This window comes from Bombus pyrosoma, linkage group LG9 (assembly GCF_014825855.1).
Source record: "Bombus pyrosoma isolate SC7728 linkage group LG9, ASM1482585v1, whole genome shotgun sequence".
NCBI lineage: Eukaryota > Metazoa > Arthropoda > Insecta > Hymenoptera > Apidae > Bombus > Bombus pyrosoma.
Window position 1 is genome coordinate 3,306,401 of NC_057778.1, and position 15,067 is coordinate 3,321,467.

General features: G+C 31.4%; 3 protein-coding genes and 1 long non-coding RNA gene across 9 annotated transcripts in view; 2 read left to right on the forward strand and 2 right to left on the reverse strand.

Annotated features, from left to right (window-relative positions):
* Positions 1 to 121: 121 nt before the first annotated feature.
* On the reverse strand, positions 122 to 6,802 carry LOC122570870 (apolipoprotein D). The gene is made up of 5 exons (XM_043733770.1): positions 6,505 to 6,802; positions 3,001 to 3,229; positions 1,095 to 1,266; positions 372 to 559; positions 122 to 289 (listed from the first exon to the last, which is right to left on the reverse strand). Exons 1-4 carry the CDS (start codon positions 6,661 to 6,663, stop codon positions 400 to 402), a joined length of 720 nt encoding a protein of 239 aa, XP_043589705.1. The 5' UTR covers positions 6,664 to 6,802; the 3' UTR covers positions 122 to 289; positions 372 to 399.
* LOC122570873 overlaps positions 3,281 to 15,067 on the forward strand; it is a 136,000-nt gene continuing 124,213 nt past the window's right edge. For both annotated transcript variants that reach the window (XR_006317908.1, XR_006317907.1), the window contains exon 1: positions 3,281 to 3,399. This is a non-coding gene — a long non-coding RNA (uncharacterized LOC122570873). The remainder of the gene's footprint in view (positions 3,400 to 15,067) is intronic.
* On the forward strand, positions 6,771 to 7,486 carry LOC122570871. Of its 2 annotated transcripts, none has more exons than XM_043733771.1 (2): positions 6,771 to 7,076; positions 7,412 to 7,486. In XM_043733771.1, the coding sequence occupies exons 1-2, from the start codon at positions 6,771 to 6,773 to the stop codon at positions 7,469 to 7,471; spliced, it is 366 nt and encodes a 121-aa protein (XP_043589706.1). In that variant the 3' UTR covers positions 7,472 to 7,486. The 2 variants fall into 2 exon arrangements, with proteins under 2 accessions (XP_043589706.1, XP_043589707.1); XM_043733772.1 differs by lacking the exon at positions 7,412 to 7,486 and adding an exon at positions 7,208 to 7,327.
* LOC122570866 (probable DNA double-strand break repair Rad50 ATPase) lies at positions 8,449 to 13,468 on the reverse strand. 4 transcript variants are annotated; one of them, XM_043733756.1, is made up of 9 exons: positions 11,665 to 13,468; positions 11,462 to 11,570; positions 10,465 to 11,384; positions 10,182 to 10,384; positions 9,865 to 10,121; positions 9,645 to 9,807; positions 9,492 to 9,560; positions 9,211 to 9,279; positions 8,449 to 8,841 (listed from the first exon to the last, which is right to left on the reverse strand). In XM_043733756.1, the coding sequence occupies exons 1-7, from the start codon at positions 13,158 to 13,160 to the stop codon at positions 9,541 to 9,543; spliced, it is 3,168 nt and encodes a 1,055-aa protein (XP_043589691.1). In that variant the 5' UTR covers positions 13,161 to 13,468; the 3' UTR covers positions 8,449 to 8,841; positions 9,211 to 9,279; positions 9,492 to 9,540. The 4 variants fall into 4 exon arrangements, with proteins under 4 accessions (XP_043589691.1, XP_043589689.1, XP_043589688.1 ...); XM_043733754.1 differs by having other exon boundaries at positions 8,450 to 8,841; positions 9,649 to 9,807; XM_043733753.1 differs by lacking the exons at positions 8,449 to 8,841; positions 9,211 to 9,279 and having other exon boundaries at positions 9,360 to 9,560; positions 9,649 to 9,807.

Sequence of the window (15,067 nt, forward strand, 5' to 3'; positions counted from 1 at the left end):
TAACAACGCAGAAGTTCATTAGAGTTTTAAGTACCTAGACTGATCACATAATTTAATCGCAAGTCTATCTATATTTATTATTTATTTATTATCAACTGTTTCGCGTTTAAAAATACGCATATTTAATATTTTAATATTTTAATTTATTTAATATCATGACCGTCCACAAAGAAAGTTTACTGTACTAAATGTTTACATAATTATTCACAGTTCCAGAGGAACTTTAGCCGTATCTATTTTTCATCTTTAAAGAAGGAACTGTTCCTCTCTCTTAGTCATCTTTTCATTGCTGTAATTTAAACAATGTTTGGACTAAAATGATATTCCTGATGCACCATATTTACGCTTCTAACCGTATTATAATATCCTACCTATTTAAACAACAATTCCATGTTAAATTCAAATACGTCGATGCTTCCTTTTCAGTGGATGTTTCCGTGTCATGTTATTTCTTTTAAGTATTATCGAAGGTGGGAGAAGCAGGTCCATTCCAGAAGTTTCTGTCTTGTTACACTGATTCTGATCCATAGCAAACATGTACTCCAGATCGATATCATACCTTTGTAAAAAAGAAACGTATAAGGAAATTAATCTGTTGATACTTTAAAAGACTTTCCTTCAACAAAATTTATTGAATGTTACTTTGTACAGTTATGACTCAAATCTAATTCAATCTCAAATCTAACATGAAACAACACGATGATAGAATAAATGTTTATTTTACAACAAAATTTAACGATACTGATTTTATTCGATGTTTCAATGCACAACTGTTTATTCAAGTCTACTTGTATCAGTGACAAGTATTCCAAGAAACCATAAGCTAAATAATCTAAAAACTAAGTCTGAAATATTCTATGTCATATACATACACATATATAATTACTTCATAAATAAATACGTTTAATAAAACAATCGAATAAACTTTCCAGTCTCTTCCAAACTGTCGTGCACCTGGAAGAGCCTGGATTCTAGTGGGATAAATATTTCATGAGTTTACGGTGTTAGATATCCACCGTATTAATTAAATCCTCACATAGGCTCAGTCATTAGTTATCCGTGTCCAGGAGAAATAAAACCATGTCGTTACTCACTTGGGCAATTTCTCGCGAAGATAAGAAATAACGTTAGCTCCAAGACTTGGCTCTCGACTCATGATGAAGCTCGATAAATATCGAGGACTTTTGCTCTGTTCCGCGCAATGCATTAGTAATGCCCACGATTTGTAGTCCGAATCAAGTACGTATGTATTGTACACGCCCTCATCTACAAAATACGAATAGGAATGAGAATTCAGAACTTTGGATGTTGTTCAAGAGTTAAGTTAATTCATAAATTACATAGCATTGCTATTTGACAATATGTGTATCTATAAGGTAACTCATACAATGTATCATCTTAGATTATTTTATTGTTGGTGAACCAATTGAAAATAGTTTTATTTAGTATAATATGATTCAAACAAATCATTAAGTGGCTATTTTCTTTTTCAAAGTCTTCAAAATTACCTTTACCTTTGTATAGGTAAATCTATAACCCTTCTTCATTCATCTTTTAGTGAATGTTTGAAACAAATTCGAAAGCACTTACTGTAACAGATACATGACATTTATTGTATCATGTACTCGAATGTATCTATACTATGTATCAGGTATAAAATATCGATGTAAGCGAATGAATGGAACAAATATATGAAATCAATTTTTGCTTCTCTTATCATATATTGTCGTAGTAAGTAAAATCGTACAAAACAATTATTACTAAAGTCAAATTCCTTGACTTATATTTATTAACATTCCGAAGCTTTATTCACGAGTAATATAGACTTTCCACAGTCCTCATTTATCATTAGTGGGATCAGTAGTCTAATTCGTGTTTGGTACAAATATTGCTTGAGATTCGTATTCCTAATACAAAAAAGGACATTGAAGTATCGCAAACCTCTATTATACAAAATATTTTTAGAAGATAATCAAACATGATACCTACTAAATCGATTGAATAGGAAGCGAAGAGTTGTATGTCTGTAGAGAACAGAAAAGGGGGGAAAGTGGGTGAACTACGCTTCTCGTGAATAGTAGCGATTGTGAGCTAGATAAGTATAGCGTACGGTCGAAGTAAAAATCAGAAGTTATATTGGTACATAACATTAAAATAATTTATGAAGATATCTCTAGCTTCCGGTTGTCAAGCATATCTTTCTCACAAAACACAATTCGTCAGTGCTAAAATTAGTGCTTTCGTTGTTTTAAATACAAACTTTTGTAGAATCGTTCTCTTTACAATACTTAAAATTAGAGAAATATCTATAATTTAATACTTAAAATTTAATGGTAATCTTTCATTGAAAACGAATATTAATAAAAATATGTCTGTAAACAATTCTTACTTTTCAACTGTTCCTGTATATGATGTATGAATGCGCGAAGTTGATTTCTTATCTTTCAGAAAAGTAATCTATCTGGTTGAGATATATCCTTTTTTTTTTGTGAAAGATAATACTACTACCGTTTTCCCTCTGGAAACTAAATCTATCTACGAAATGATAATTAAAACTCTGCTTCTTTGAGGTTATCAACATCGCTTTTTGTGTCAGAACGTTAACGAATCCTTGAAACATTTAGTATTTGAAATATTAACACCATTTCCAACGGAATATAACACTTAATTTTATTTTACTATATATTTCGTTAATTTAATTCAAATAAATGAAGTATTTTTTCCAATTGAAATAAGAAAATCGTTGTATTGATTGTCTATTTTAGCATAGTGAAATGACAATTATCGACTGACACTGATTGTTGATAAGAAACCAAAGAATACTTTAAATGCTTAATTAAAATTCCTCGTACTAAATAATTAGAATAATTAGAAGCAATCAAAGTCATTGCTTTAAGTCCATTCGAATACTAATGTATTATAAATTCACTACAATCAGAGCAATTCATAAGATTCGTTAAAAGATTTCATTAAATATTTACGCAAGTTCTTGATACTTACATGGATATTCAGCGTGTACCCAATGAGCAGGTAATTCTGGAGAAGGAATCTTCCAAGTGATGTTGCCAACAAGTTGCTCATTAATCGGATCATCGGTGAAACTGTAAGTGAAATTCATGGTAACCTCTGTGCTTTCAGGCGAAATCGACAATTCGGCTCGCATGCATCTATATGCGAGTGCTTCCTCCGAGCTTGCATAATACTGCACTATGTACCACGATCCAAGAAACTGTAAAAAAGTTTAATTTCTTTATTAATGCAGCACAGACCGTGTCTTCACTGGTAATCCGTGGAGCTGTTCGCGTCTAATACTCGTTTTGTTATTCGTGCTGTGATGTTAATCGAAACGCTAACCTCTCTAACGGACTACAGAGCAGAAAGCAAGTTCTCGAGCAAAACGTAAGTGCATAGGACGTTTAATAAGCGAAAATATTATATTAAGCGTGAAAATAAATATCAAAACTTACATAATTCTATCGATAACAGGAGACGCGTGTTTATCGTTTAATGTTGTTCTGTTATTTCATGAATGTAGGCTTTGGAGAAGAAGTGGTACAAGTGATATGTTAAATCCTAAAGCTTAGAAAATTATAGGTTACTAATATTTTGAAAAAGGTTATGAAAAATATGTTTGTGTGAGTACCATTTTTCCGATGAATAGCACTTCTGCAACTTTTTATTAAGGTCTTCAAATATTCTTCAAGAAATTGCACATAGAATTTGCATGAACACAAGTTTTAAAAATTTGTACGAAAAATAATAAATTATTTTGATCAGTTTGGTAGTTCCACTGTGAATGTAACCTTGGTGTAAACATTTTGGTTGAAAAAGATTTCCTGGTTCTAAAATATTCACTATTTCGAATCGAATATACTTAATTCTTCGAAGCAACATTTCATGTCGTCAAAAATAATGTACATATTTTTGACGATCGCGATAGATGGTCTATTCTACAGATGATTTATGCGAGAGTGGAAAATTCGGTATCTCGTGTAAACGGTGCAGAGAGGTTCGTCGGTGTTTACGTGAGGCAGGTCGTGCAATCGTTGCCGTGGACTGTCATTTAGTTCGGCATGCAATGCAAAACTGTCCCCCTTTCTGCCTCCCGTGCATTCATCTCCTGTAGAACATCCATCCATCTCTCTGTCTTGATTATCATTATTTCAACTGCACATCGATATTTACACACCGTGAACAAAGAAAGAAAATCCGTATTTCAGTCGTTGTTGATCCTTTTTTTTAGCATCGAACATTCACAGTGTTTCTTTTCTTTTTAACTCTTTCCTTAATTCTTTTCTTTCTCGATTGATGCAATTCAAAGATGGTAAAATTAATCGTAAGATATTTTCGTAATTATCTTGTAACGGTAGTGTTATAGAATTTTTATATAAATATTAAATTTTTCCAATTTTGCTGGTTTTAAAATACACTTTTTTCTTAAACAGGATTTTAAATTATACAAAGATTGAGATTGACGAGGCAATGAACGCTTGAAGCTCAAAATTTAAAACTTATGCTATTTGTGGTTAACAAGTCACGAAAGAAAATGTCACGTAACATGTATAGCTCGTTGCTTCCCGAAGTGAAGAGATTATAGTAGCTATTCCCGTTATCAGTTCCGTCTAAGACCCACGAAGAACAGTAAGTACTATACTTTCGTGAGCTGAGAGCCATAACTTTATAAATACTTCGTTATTGTTTGTCGATTTTAAGAATTCACAATATGAATTTGTATGTAAATAGACATACGAACATTTATGTGGATTAAGGAAATCCAATTTAAATCCAATTGTGAAATCTAAAACTAACAACATAAAATAACAATAATTCATTATAAATTACACGAGGGTAATACAGCTCATGCATAAAATTAGTTTTGCCATCAAATTACAAACAGATAACAGGAATGAAATAATGAACATCTGGAGCTTGAAAATGTCATTGTCTAAAAATAAATATCGCGTCAATATTTTTTGTGTTATCAATGGAGCTAACCGATTCAGTTCATTGCCTATTTAAATAGAGAATTCCAAAATTAACCTATTAAACGGAAAGCTGATTATCTCATGTATTGATAGTGGTCATCGAATAAGTATACAATTTTGCAAACGAAAATTTTAATGTCTTAAAGATAGATTCATTATAAATATGAAATTGCATGATTTAAATGATACAAATATCAATATAATGAGAAGTAAATTCAATATTATTTTCGGAGGCAAAAAAAGAGCAAGAGGAAACGATGATCGAATTTTCTCTTAATTTTATCATTACCTATCGACATAGGATGTATTGTGAAATAACAACTGAAATGGATAAAGTAATCCAAAAGATCACATAAATCATACGTGAAAATGTAATAATAAGAAACGTAAATATTAATAAAATTCTAAAGCCATTGTTTAATCCGAGAGCACACAAAGGTGTTCAATGAAATGAAGTAGTTTTAAATGCACGCAAGGTACATATGTCCGAAATAGCCTTCCCTTAAACACGCATAAAGTTCCAAAAATAAGTTGCTCGAAGTCTTCCTTTGAAAGAAGATTCGCGATATTTTACGCTAGTCCTTGTCTACTATATAAATCATATTACGTCGAAAAATTTTAAAATTTCGAATTAGTTATAAACACAACGCATCTCTTACAATATTTTAACTATAATCGAACCGCAATATCATGAGGAAATTGTAATTCCTGTTATCGCGCCCGTATACGATCGGGAGTATTCAACAAACGCGGTCCAATTGCGCTCCCCCGCAATTATTATTATATATTCAAAGTACATATTGATCGACAATCCGTCGTGATCGTCTATTTATGAAATCAGAACATCAACGAGAGATATGTAACTCGATGTTTAACGATTCTGTTCTATGTAGCAATTAGGGAAAATTCAGCGGCTGATTATCAGCATTAACGTATCGCCAAGTTACCATGTTTGATAATGTTTCGCATTAAAAGAAGATATTGTATCAACAAGATGTTAATAACATCTCTTTTCTAAAGATTTTATATTGTGTAAGTATTTTCATTGCAAATTGTGTTTGGATCTATGTAACTTAAAAGTGTCTTTAGATTATTGTAATTCTTTTGTACCGAGCTTTAGTGATGTTATTCTGTTTATTTTTCATATAATTCGATTCGCATTGATTTACAATCAAATGAATCATTCGAGTATCAAATCAATTAATTAGATCCTCTGAAAATTTCTTAATTTTACCATCCAATAGAGTACACGATTATTGTTTAATTTTTCGGAAACCAAATGGTCAACATCAACAGAACTAATCGATTTATCTCTCATACAACACAAATCTAAGATGAATCCAACATGTATCTTCTACGATACTAAATAAATCAAAGTATCTGAAATTTAGATTCCGAATAGAAGAAATCACAATAGGTACATTGCACCGAATAACTCCATAAATAACGAATACAACATTCACGGAGCCCCAAGGATTTTCGCCAACCAAGCAATAATCAAAGGTGACACGAAACGTACCTCGGATATGTCAAAATTTCGTATGCCCTTTACTTTGGGACACTTGGTCTTGTCCTCCCGCCTTTTCCACGTAGCGGCGGTACAGTCGATCAAACATAGGAACAACAGTAGCACTATTATCGGCGAATAGAATCTCTCGCGTCTCGTTCCGGGCTGCATTCTCGGTCACATTCAAGCTTCTATCCGCTTGGCACACGCGGAGAGTCTTCTTACTTCTTCGCTCGATAGGTTTGCCTGGTCGACTAAAGGCCACCGAGTCGGTCAGAATGAAGAGCGGACGCGCTCATGACTACCACTATCTGTACAAACGAAGAGGGGGTGGTCACTATCACGTTCCTCCCTTTGCATTCTTGCTACTCTTTCGTTTTCAATCGGCAACTTGTTCTGTGCGTCGCGCGTACGATCCTCGTAACTGGCGCCAGCTTAGCTCAGGACTTCTGATCGTAGGCGTGATCGTCGTCACGGCTAAAGAAGGGCATCGACTGTTAGACCACCTCGTCCCGCTTACTCTCTTACATCCGACTCGTATCTTCGCCGTCTTTTTACAGCTCGTATACCGCTTCGTGTTCAAGGTAAGGCGAACAATGTTCGACGAAGCTCTATGTCCGCAACGAGCGATCGATGAATGTTATAATTAGTCATTCAATCGAATGAATAATACCATATACGAATGATACTAGAATACCAGGCATTTGTTTCATAGGTTTCTTATTTGAGGATAATCTAGCGATTCCTGTCTTCACTGTTTTGTATAACCCTATACTATAGGATGTTCCACGTCTCTATACTAAATTGTACTAGTATGTTATGAATATAGGATACGCTGTGTATGTCAATAAATCAGTTTCACACGAAGAATTGCTATAAAAATTTGTTTCAAAAGTTTATGCTCTTTAATTTTTTGCAGCCTAGTCAACATCATCATGCACATCGTAAAACGATGTGTACTTGGATCCGAGAAACTTGAGTCTAGAATTATGTATTTGAATTCAAAAGCTGTTAATTTTGAAAAAAATGTTGAAAAAGTTTGATCATTTAGGTTTGTTGCAGGAAAGAAACCTATACATTAATTTCGTTTATATAAACACATTTGTTCATGATTTAAAAAATTTTTAATAAAACTCCATCATTTTAGTAAAATGTATTGGGCAATAGAATAATAATAATCAATAACAATATGAAATATTGCCTTTGAAAGGCTAAAGAACGGAATTTAATTTGTACGTGATTGCAATAGTTCGTATAAATAAACTAATAATACGCCAAAGTAGACATTGTAATGGCACAACTAATATCTTATTTTCCTTTTATGATTAGGTCATTAATCTACAACGAGAAAATTCATATAAACGGTGTTCGCGTGATCGATATCCTATTTCAACGAAGTTCATGCTTCCCTACTTTACTTTTAGATGTTATAAATCATAATTATTTTGATCCTGAAACCCTTTAATTAATAAATTTCAATTTGGCTAAATATAGAAAAATTAAGTTTGCTTCGTATCTCGTTTCCTGTATAGATACAGTATAATAGGAGTAGAATAACAACACGTCAGTATCGAATCATTAAGCAGACCTGAATTTTAAATAATAAATTTCATATTTAAAACAGCGGAAGATATTGACAATACCGTAAATGAAAATGATATTAGTCATAATGTGCATGAAATATTTATAACACAAAAGTATCGATTGTTCAGAATTTTAATTAGTCAGATTTAATATTATATTTGCATAATGTAGATTTTCTTTAATACATTAGGATAATTGAAGTTTATTTTTCATTTAAAATTTATTTTTCATTATTTATTTTTATTTTAAAAAATTATAATATAATAGTATAATAGATGTTTATGAAATTGACTTAATATTAACAACTACATAATAAAGTAATTTTAACATACAACTACGTTAATGAAATTACGTAACTTAACTGTAATTTATTACATCAAGCGGAATTAAAGAATCCATTAAATCCATCAAACGCATCATTACTCGTAATGCTCTTAATTTTCATTGAGATGAATGTACTGCGATTAAATTGATGTATACTTAATTAATATGCGCCTTTAGATGCGTTGTATACCGCATGTTCTTCTTCGTGATCACTATTCACGAACCGTTGTCGATAAACAATTCAGTAACAGTTCTGTGAATAACTTCAACATGCCATCTCGTCGTACGAAAACGTGTTCGAAATAAATGATTTGTCATTTTCTTCATGATTCTCGGTATGTATGACACAGTATTACAAATATCCTTTTAAATACATTTTATATAACTGTTCATATGAAAAATCCCTATATCTATGTTTCTGTCCCAAAAATGGATTGTTTTCTATAAAGAATAGCTATGAGTTATAACACAGCGTGATTGAAATCTTTTGTTACTGTTTAAACAACCTTAACTTTCATTTACTATGATGACTAATTTTTTCGAATTCAAAAGCCATGACAATTACTTCATTGTTCATTGGTTATAGCCCTAACCTCGTAGGATAATAGTGTTTAAACTGACCACATATGATTTGTTTATTATGTCAAGAACAAACATTTTATTGATAATTTATATTATTTTTATGCAAGAAGTAAAATTTTTCATTCAAGTGTATACGTACATATAGTGTAATAGTAACGTAGTCATTTCAAAACGATTCTAAGGGGGGCGTATATAAATTAACACTGATCTGACGAAAGAGATACGTACGTTATCGTTTATATTTCTTTATCGGACATCCTTTTCCTCTACATGGTAGTCGGAATAAAATAATTAATGCTAAAACGAAATTTCGGAAATAAAAAGTTATATCGCGTATAAAATTATTATTCGAGAAAAAGACAGAATAATTAAAAATAGTATTCATTTACTAATTATTATGTGTAAAATATATTTTATTTAAATAAAAAATATTTATTGTACATATTTTAATAATAAACTTATTATGAACCACTTATGAATACCATAAATTATTTCCACGGTGGTTTTACCTTTTGTTGTTCTGCCTTTGTAGATATCTTCTGTGAAATTGGAATAAATTCACTGTTGTCTTGAGTAATCTAGGAATGTAAAATATACTATATATTAGTGAAATTTTACCTAAATTATAATATTTCAAAACAATATGAAGTAGACCTATGTACCTACTTCTGATACAGGTTGCCATACAATATTATCCTCATCTCTAATACTTGGTTCCTTTTTTAAATAATGTTTCCTTGGTACTTCTCTGCATAGTAAAGGTGAACTTGAAATATCTCCCGTAATTTTTGAAAATTCTTCCTTTGCTTGCTGCATCTCAGCAATCTAGGAAATATCAAATATTATTTTACAGATATAGATATTAAAATCAGCTAAACTTACCAGCTTCACATATTTTCGGAGATCATCCTTAGATTTTTTCCTACTAGCTACTGGAGTTTCATCCAGTGATGTCATGGTACATTCACTTTGATCACGAAAATTTTGTGCATCAGTTACGTACGACATTAACTTCATTGGTTCCTGGGAAATCTTTGTATAGCAATTTGGCATTGATTCAGACTTTTTTGGACCTCTTGATTCAAATAATTTTTCAGCATGAATTTTTTGGAGAGGAGTCAAATTTTCCATATTTTCCCCTATAAATCAATATAAATTATATTATGAGTAAACAATAAGTTACAATATAATAATTCTACCTGATATAATTCGTAAAGCTTGTTGCCATTGCTTTTGCATCACTGAATGAAGTTGTTCTGCAAGTTGAGATTTAGTAGCACGTTGAGAATTAAGTTGCGCTTCTAAAAAGGATGATTTCTGTAAAGCTTCTGCTAACTGAAGCTCACATAATCTTTTCTCTTCTTTATGTTTTTCCTCTAGTAAATTTATTTCTAATTTATGCCTGAATAAATTATAATTAATAATTATATAGTTATTGGCTTTCTTCAAGTGAGTTGAAATATACTTAAAAGAAATACATACTTATCTATAATGTCTTTAATTTTTCTAGCTGCACATTCAGCAATAACCTGTTGTCTAGTTTTTAATTCCTCAACAAATTCTGATTCAGCAGCATCAAGTTGAGTTTGAAATTCTTGTAATTTAGCTTTTACTACCTCATCAACTTGTTTCTGGTAAATTTCTTGTAATTCAGATCTAATTTTTTCCTTTTGCTCTACGAGATATCTTGTTTCATCTTTGGCTAATTTCTCGGCTTTTTTGGCATCGTCAAGAGTTGAAAGCAGCGAAGTATTTTTCTGTTCTAGAATTAAATTTCTGCTATTTTCTTCTTTTAATTTTAATTGTAAATTTTCTTTTTCTTGTTTAAGTACAGTCAATTCGGCTTCGCAAGTATCTAGAGCTTTATGAATGACATCCATTTCATTTCTAACTTCTCCACCTTTTAATCGTTCTTTGCCTAACTCTTTTTGAAGAGTCCTTAATGTTTCTTCAGATTGTTGATGTTTTTCTACTAATTTATTATATTCTACTTTCAATTTTTCATACCTATTTTCTGCTTCTTGTACAAAAGATTTATAATTTTCCAATTCATCAGCATGATTTTTCAGTAACTCTACCTTTTCCTTTGTTGCAATGTCATTTTTTTCTTTATATCCAGCTGCAAGGTCTAAAGCTTTCGATAATTCACCTTCATAACGTTTTATCTGTGATTGAAATTCTGAGATCTCTAATTGATGTTTTTCTGTTACATTCTTAAGATTTGTTTGCAAAGCACTGTGTTCAATTTCTAACACATGCACTTGTTGCTTTAATTTGGACCATGCATTATGAAATTGTGTTATCAATTCATTTTTTTCATTATCTACTCTAAGTGCTACTGCTACCTTTTCTTGTTGTTCTAGCAATCGTTTTTGGAGTTCTTGTATTAAGTGTTCACAATGCTGTAAAAAGTTTCTTATTATTCAATAGAATAATTTATTTAAAATATACAAAATTGACAAAATAAATTTTTATATACCTCTCGTCGGAATTTTTCTTCCTCTAATTTAATTCTGTGTAGTTCTTCTTGTGTTTTAGTACCATTATTTTCCCAGAAATCTGATAACGACAAAAGCCGTTGAGATTTTCTAGAACAAAAGTAAAATTATATTACTCCCAAAACTAAATTTTTTATTAAACATACACATACAGATATATAATTTTGTTTATAACAAAAATTACCTTGGAAAATATTCTGTATTTGTTGATGCATGAGCAATATTCTTAATAAGTGGTACATCATGTGTTTGCTTTATATATTGCACATTTCCATTGTGTTCTAAACTTTTGTAAGATTCTGGCAAATATAATGCATTACATTCTGTACTTTTTGTTGCAGTATTACTTTGTATTAATTCATTATGCAATGAAGTATCTAACTTTTTATGCGTACTATATGTTTGAGTATTATGCATATTAGTTATACTATTTACATTGTCTACATTTAAAGGGATTTGTTGAGTAATTGGTTCCCTCTTTTGTACATCAGCTGCTTTAACAACTGACTTATCAATACTGCTTGAATTCATTGATTTATCTATACTTTCTACTTCTTCAGTCTTTGACGCTTGATTTTGCATACTTTGTTCCCATGTTTTAAATTCTGAGATCATTTTATCAGTCTCATTCATGTGAAATGAATCAATATATGGCAAGGATATATCAGCAAAAACATCAGGCTTTTTGCTAGATTTCAATAACAAAATATCATGACAGTCACTTGACTCATGTGGCTTAAATTCCAATTTTCGATTAACAGATTGTCTATGTGCAGTCCTATAGTCTTTGCTTCCAAGACTATTGCTACTCTCATTAGATAATATACCATTTTGTTCCTTAAGATAATTATGCATTGAAACCCTGTTTATCCTTTTTGATAATTCTAATTCAGTAGCTTCCATCTCTTGAAGTAGTTCATCAACATCAGAGATCTCCATTTCTGGTATGTTAGTTTTAGAATGCGACTGTGGTTCTTCTGTTGTGCTAAGTAAAGTTGAGGTAGATGGCATTGAATGCAATTGATTGGAAGGAGATTTAATACATATATTATTTGTATGTTTACAATTGGCTGGATGAGAATGAAATTTCCCTCCTGGAGAAGTAACCGTAACATGCGGAAAACCCACATTGCAAGCAGTAGGGGAAACCACCACAGAGGACTGGGACGTTAGAGAGTCATGCTTATTTTCATCGTGTTCATTAGCATTAGTTGCATTAGTACCCATAGACACAGAGAGACGATTCCCCAAATTTATGCCATTCTGATGAGAATTATAGATATGGTTTGGTAATGAGTGACCATTAGGGGTTGATGGAACAGACAAGGATTGACGAGGTTTTACAGGTGTATTTTGTAAGCTACAGTTTTCACTCACAGAAAATCTAGTTTTGGGTAATGTTTGCCTAAACTTGGCAACCGAATTACTCTGAATTTGTGATTCCAATGAATTATTTAGCAAAACAGCATCTAAGCTAGTATCTTTGGATTCGATAGCACAAACTCTGCTTTCTAATGATTGCATATGCTCCACAAGTTCAGATATTACTCCAGTTTTTTTATTACTATAACAATCTTTCATTCGATCAGAATTAACATCCGATTCTGAAGATGACGACACAAGGAACAGATCAGGTGGAATTAAGAGCAAAACATCTGTATCATCAGAATCACTCATCATCCATTTAAATTTCCTTTCACCAAAGCAAATCAAATCCAATTATCGTATGTTCCCAAAAAATTCGTATGTACACAGTATTTACACAATATTTTATACATCCCTCCAAAACAGTAAAAAGTGTAAACAAAAGATTGAATTCACTACCTTATTCATTTAATATTAAAAGATGGTTATAAACCTCGATAGTATAAACAATTTGGAAGTGTTCTCAAACGATTGTCACTCATTTTCTATTTTCCACCAAACAATTACATTATGATACACATATTTTAAAAAATCCGTAAACTAACCAAACAAATATTCGAACAGATGCATCGCATCATGTTTCAACTAAAAATACGTTGATGCCATCGGCAGATGGCAGTACAATGCACTTTAAATTCTTTAAATCAATGTTTTTTATAAAATAATTTATTTTATTTTCTTTCCTTGTATATATAAAAAAGTAAAAAGGTTGTTAAATAATTTACATATCGAATTTATTAAGTTTGTTGTCGAAATCAATATGACATGATTTATAACTGAACTTTCAACTGAATATTTAATCCTTTTATTCATAAAGCTTTATCGTTTTCCGTTCTCCATTTATATTAGATATATATTTTATTTCCACTTTCCACTTTTCACTTTTCATTTTTCATTTTGTCACAAAAATGAAATATAAATTTATGCTGCGTTCTATCCTTATGAAATCTATATGATATGTATGTGCAGAAATATACGAACTGGTCGTGAGAACTATTCATTCCCTGAAATTAATATTGTATTAGAAGAAAAGGTTATGTTATTACAAGAAAAAAATGTTGAAAGAAATCTCATTATACTTCTTTGTATTCCAATATACCACATATCGAAAATAAAAAAGGAAATAAGAAACTAAATGAAATAAGGAAATGAGATACCAAATTTTAAATTAATTGTTTGTTTATTTTATTTTACGTGCAGAAGAAATACAACTTTTTTCGGTCGTTACAATTATATTAAAAACGTTGGTCAGACGAAGCTAAACTAAATCATTTTCCTTTCTTTCACTTGAATATAAAAGAACATAGAAAAAAAAAAATGAATGTTCGAAAAATTCTTTTTTAAAAACTTTGAATGTTTGATGATAACATAAAATTACTGTATCCAGCACAACGTACATCCGTACGGAGTCATTATGCTGGCTTTCCAGAATATAAAGCCGGAAACAATACGAAGTCCAATCATTCGACAAATTGTTGACGTTATTGTTTGCGATTCAAGAACGATAATCTTCATGTTCGGTGTACGTTTCGCGACAATATTGTGGGGAACATCGAAGATGATCTCTCTGAAAAAAAAAAACGCAGATTACGCGATTCTGAACGTTCGAGAACGAGCTTCGGATCCATTTGGAAGTTCAGTACGTGGTGTAGGATTCCGAGGTTGCGTGGAATATTACTTTACGATTAGGTATCGAGTTCGGTAGCACGATTCGATTTCGGGGTTGAACGCGGTTTGCTGAAGCTGTAACAGCCATTAACCTCATTTACTAACGAACTATAGCGATAATAAAGTGCTAATCCTTTCTTTCCATTCCTGTTCTCTAAACGATCGAGAATAAGGGACGGAGTGAAAGCATAAACGACGTTCTTATAATATACCTATATAGCTTGGCAACGATATACTTACATAACCTGACAACGATCAATTTACATGAATATAGCTAACGAGTTTCGTATCAAATTCGCTCGCAATTAACTCGAGTTAGTTACTAAAAAGTTATATCAAATTTCGATCATTTCATTTTAGGAACTTACGTACCTGCGTAACGACGGGTTCTTTTAATACTTCGTTTGCTTCTCATGATTCTGTCTACTACAACTCCTGTAAATGCTAATAAAATTTGATACTTTTTACACGGTATTAATAATTTCTCTTTTGTG

What these genes read in the sequence shown, in the direction of transcription:
- LOC122570870 (XM_043733770.1), bottom strand. Translation starts at nt 6,663, where the DNA reads ATGCAGCCCGGAACGAGACGCGAGAGATTCTATTCGCCGATAATAGTG. An exon ending in GAAATTTTGACATATCCGAG is followed by an intron (nt 3,230 to 6,504) that starts GTACGTTTCGTG and finishes ACTTTTTTACAG; the next exon opens with TTTCTTGGATCGTGGTACAT. An exon ending in CTTCGCGAGAAATTGCCCAA is followed by an intron (nt 560 to 1,094) that starts GTGAGTAACGAC and finishes TTTTTTACAAAG; the next exon opens with GTATGATATCGATCTGGAGT.
- LOC122570871 (XM_043733771.1), top strand. Translation starts at nt 6,771, where the DNA reads ATGAAGAGCGGACGCGCTCATGACTACCACTATCTGTACAAACGAAGA. An exon ending in TATACCGCTTCGTGTTCAAG is followed by an intron (nt 7,077 to 7,411) that starts GTAAGGCGAACA and finishes AATTTTTTGCAG; the next exon opens with CCTAGTCAACATCATCATGC.
- LOC122570866 (XM_043733753.1), bottom strand. Translation starts at nt 13,160, where the DNA reads ATGATGAGTGATTCTGATGATACAGATGTTTTGCTCTTAATTCCACCT. An exon ending in AAGAAAAATTCCGACGAGAG is followed by an intron (nt 11,385 to 11,461) that starts GTATATAAAAAT and finishes AACTTTTTACAG; the next exon opens with CATTGTGAACACTTAATACA. An exon ending in AGCTTTACGAATTATATCAG is followed by an intron (nt 10,122 to 10,181) that starts GTAGAATTATTA and finishes ATTGATTTATAG; the next exon opens with GGGAAAATATGGAAAATTTG.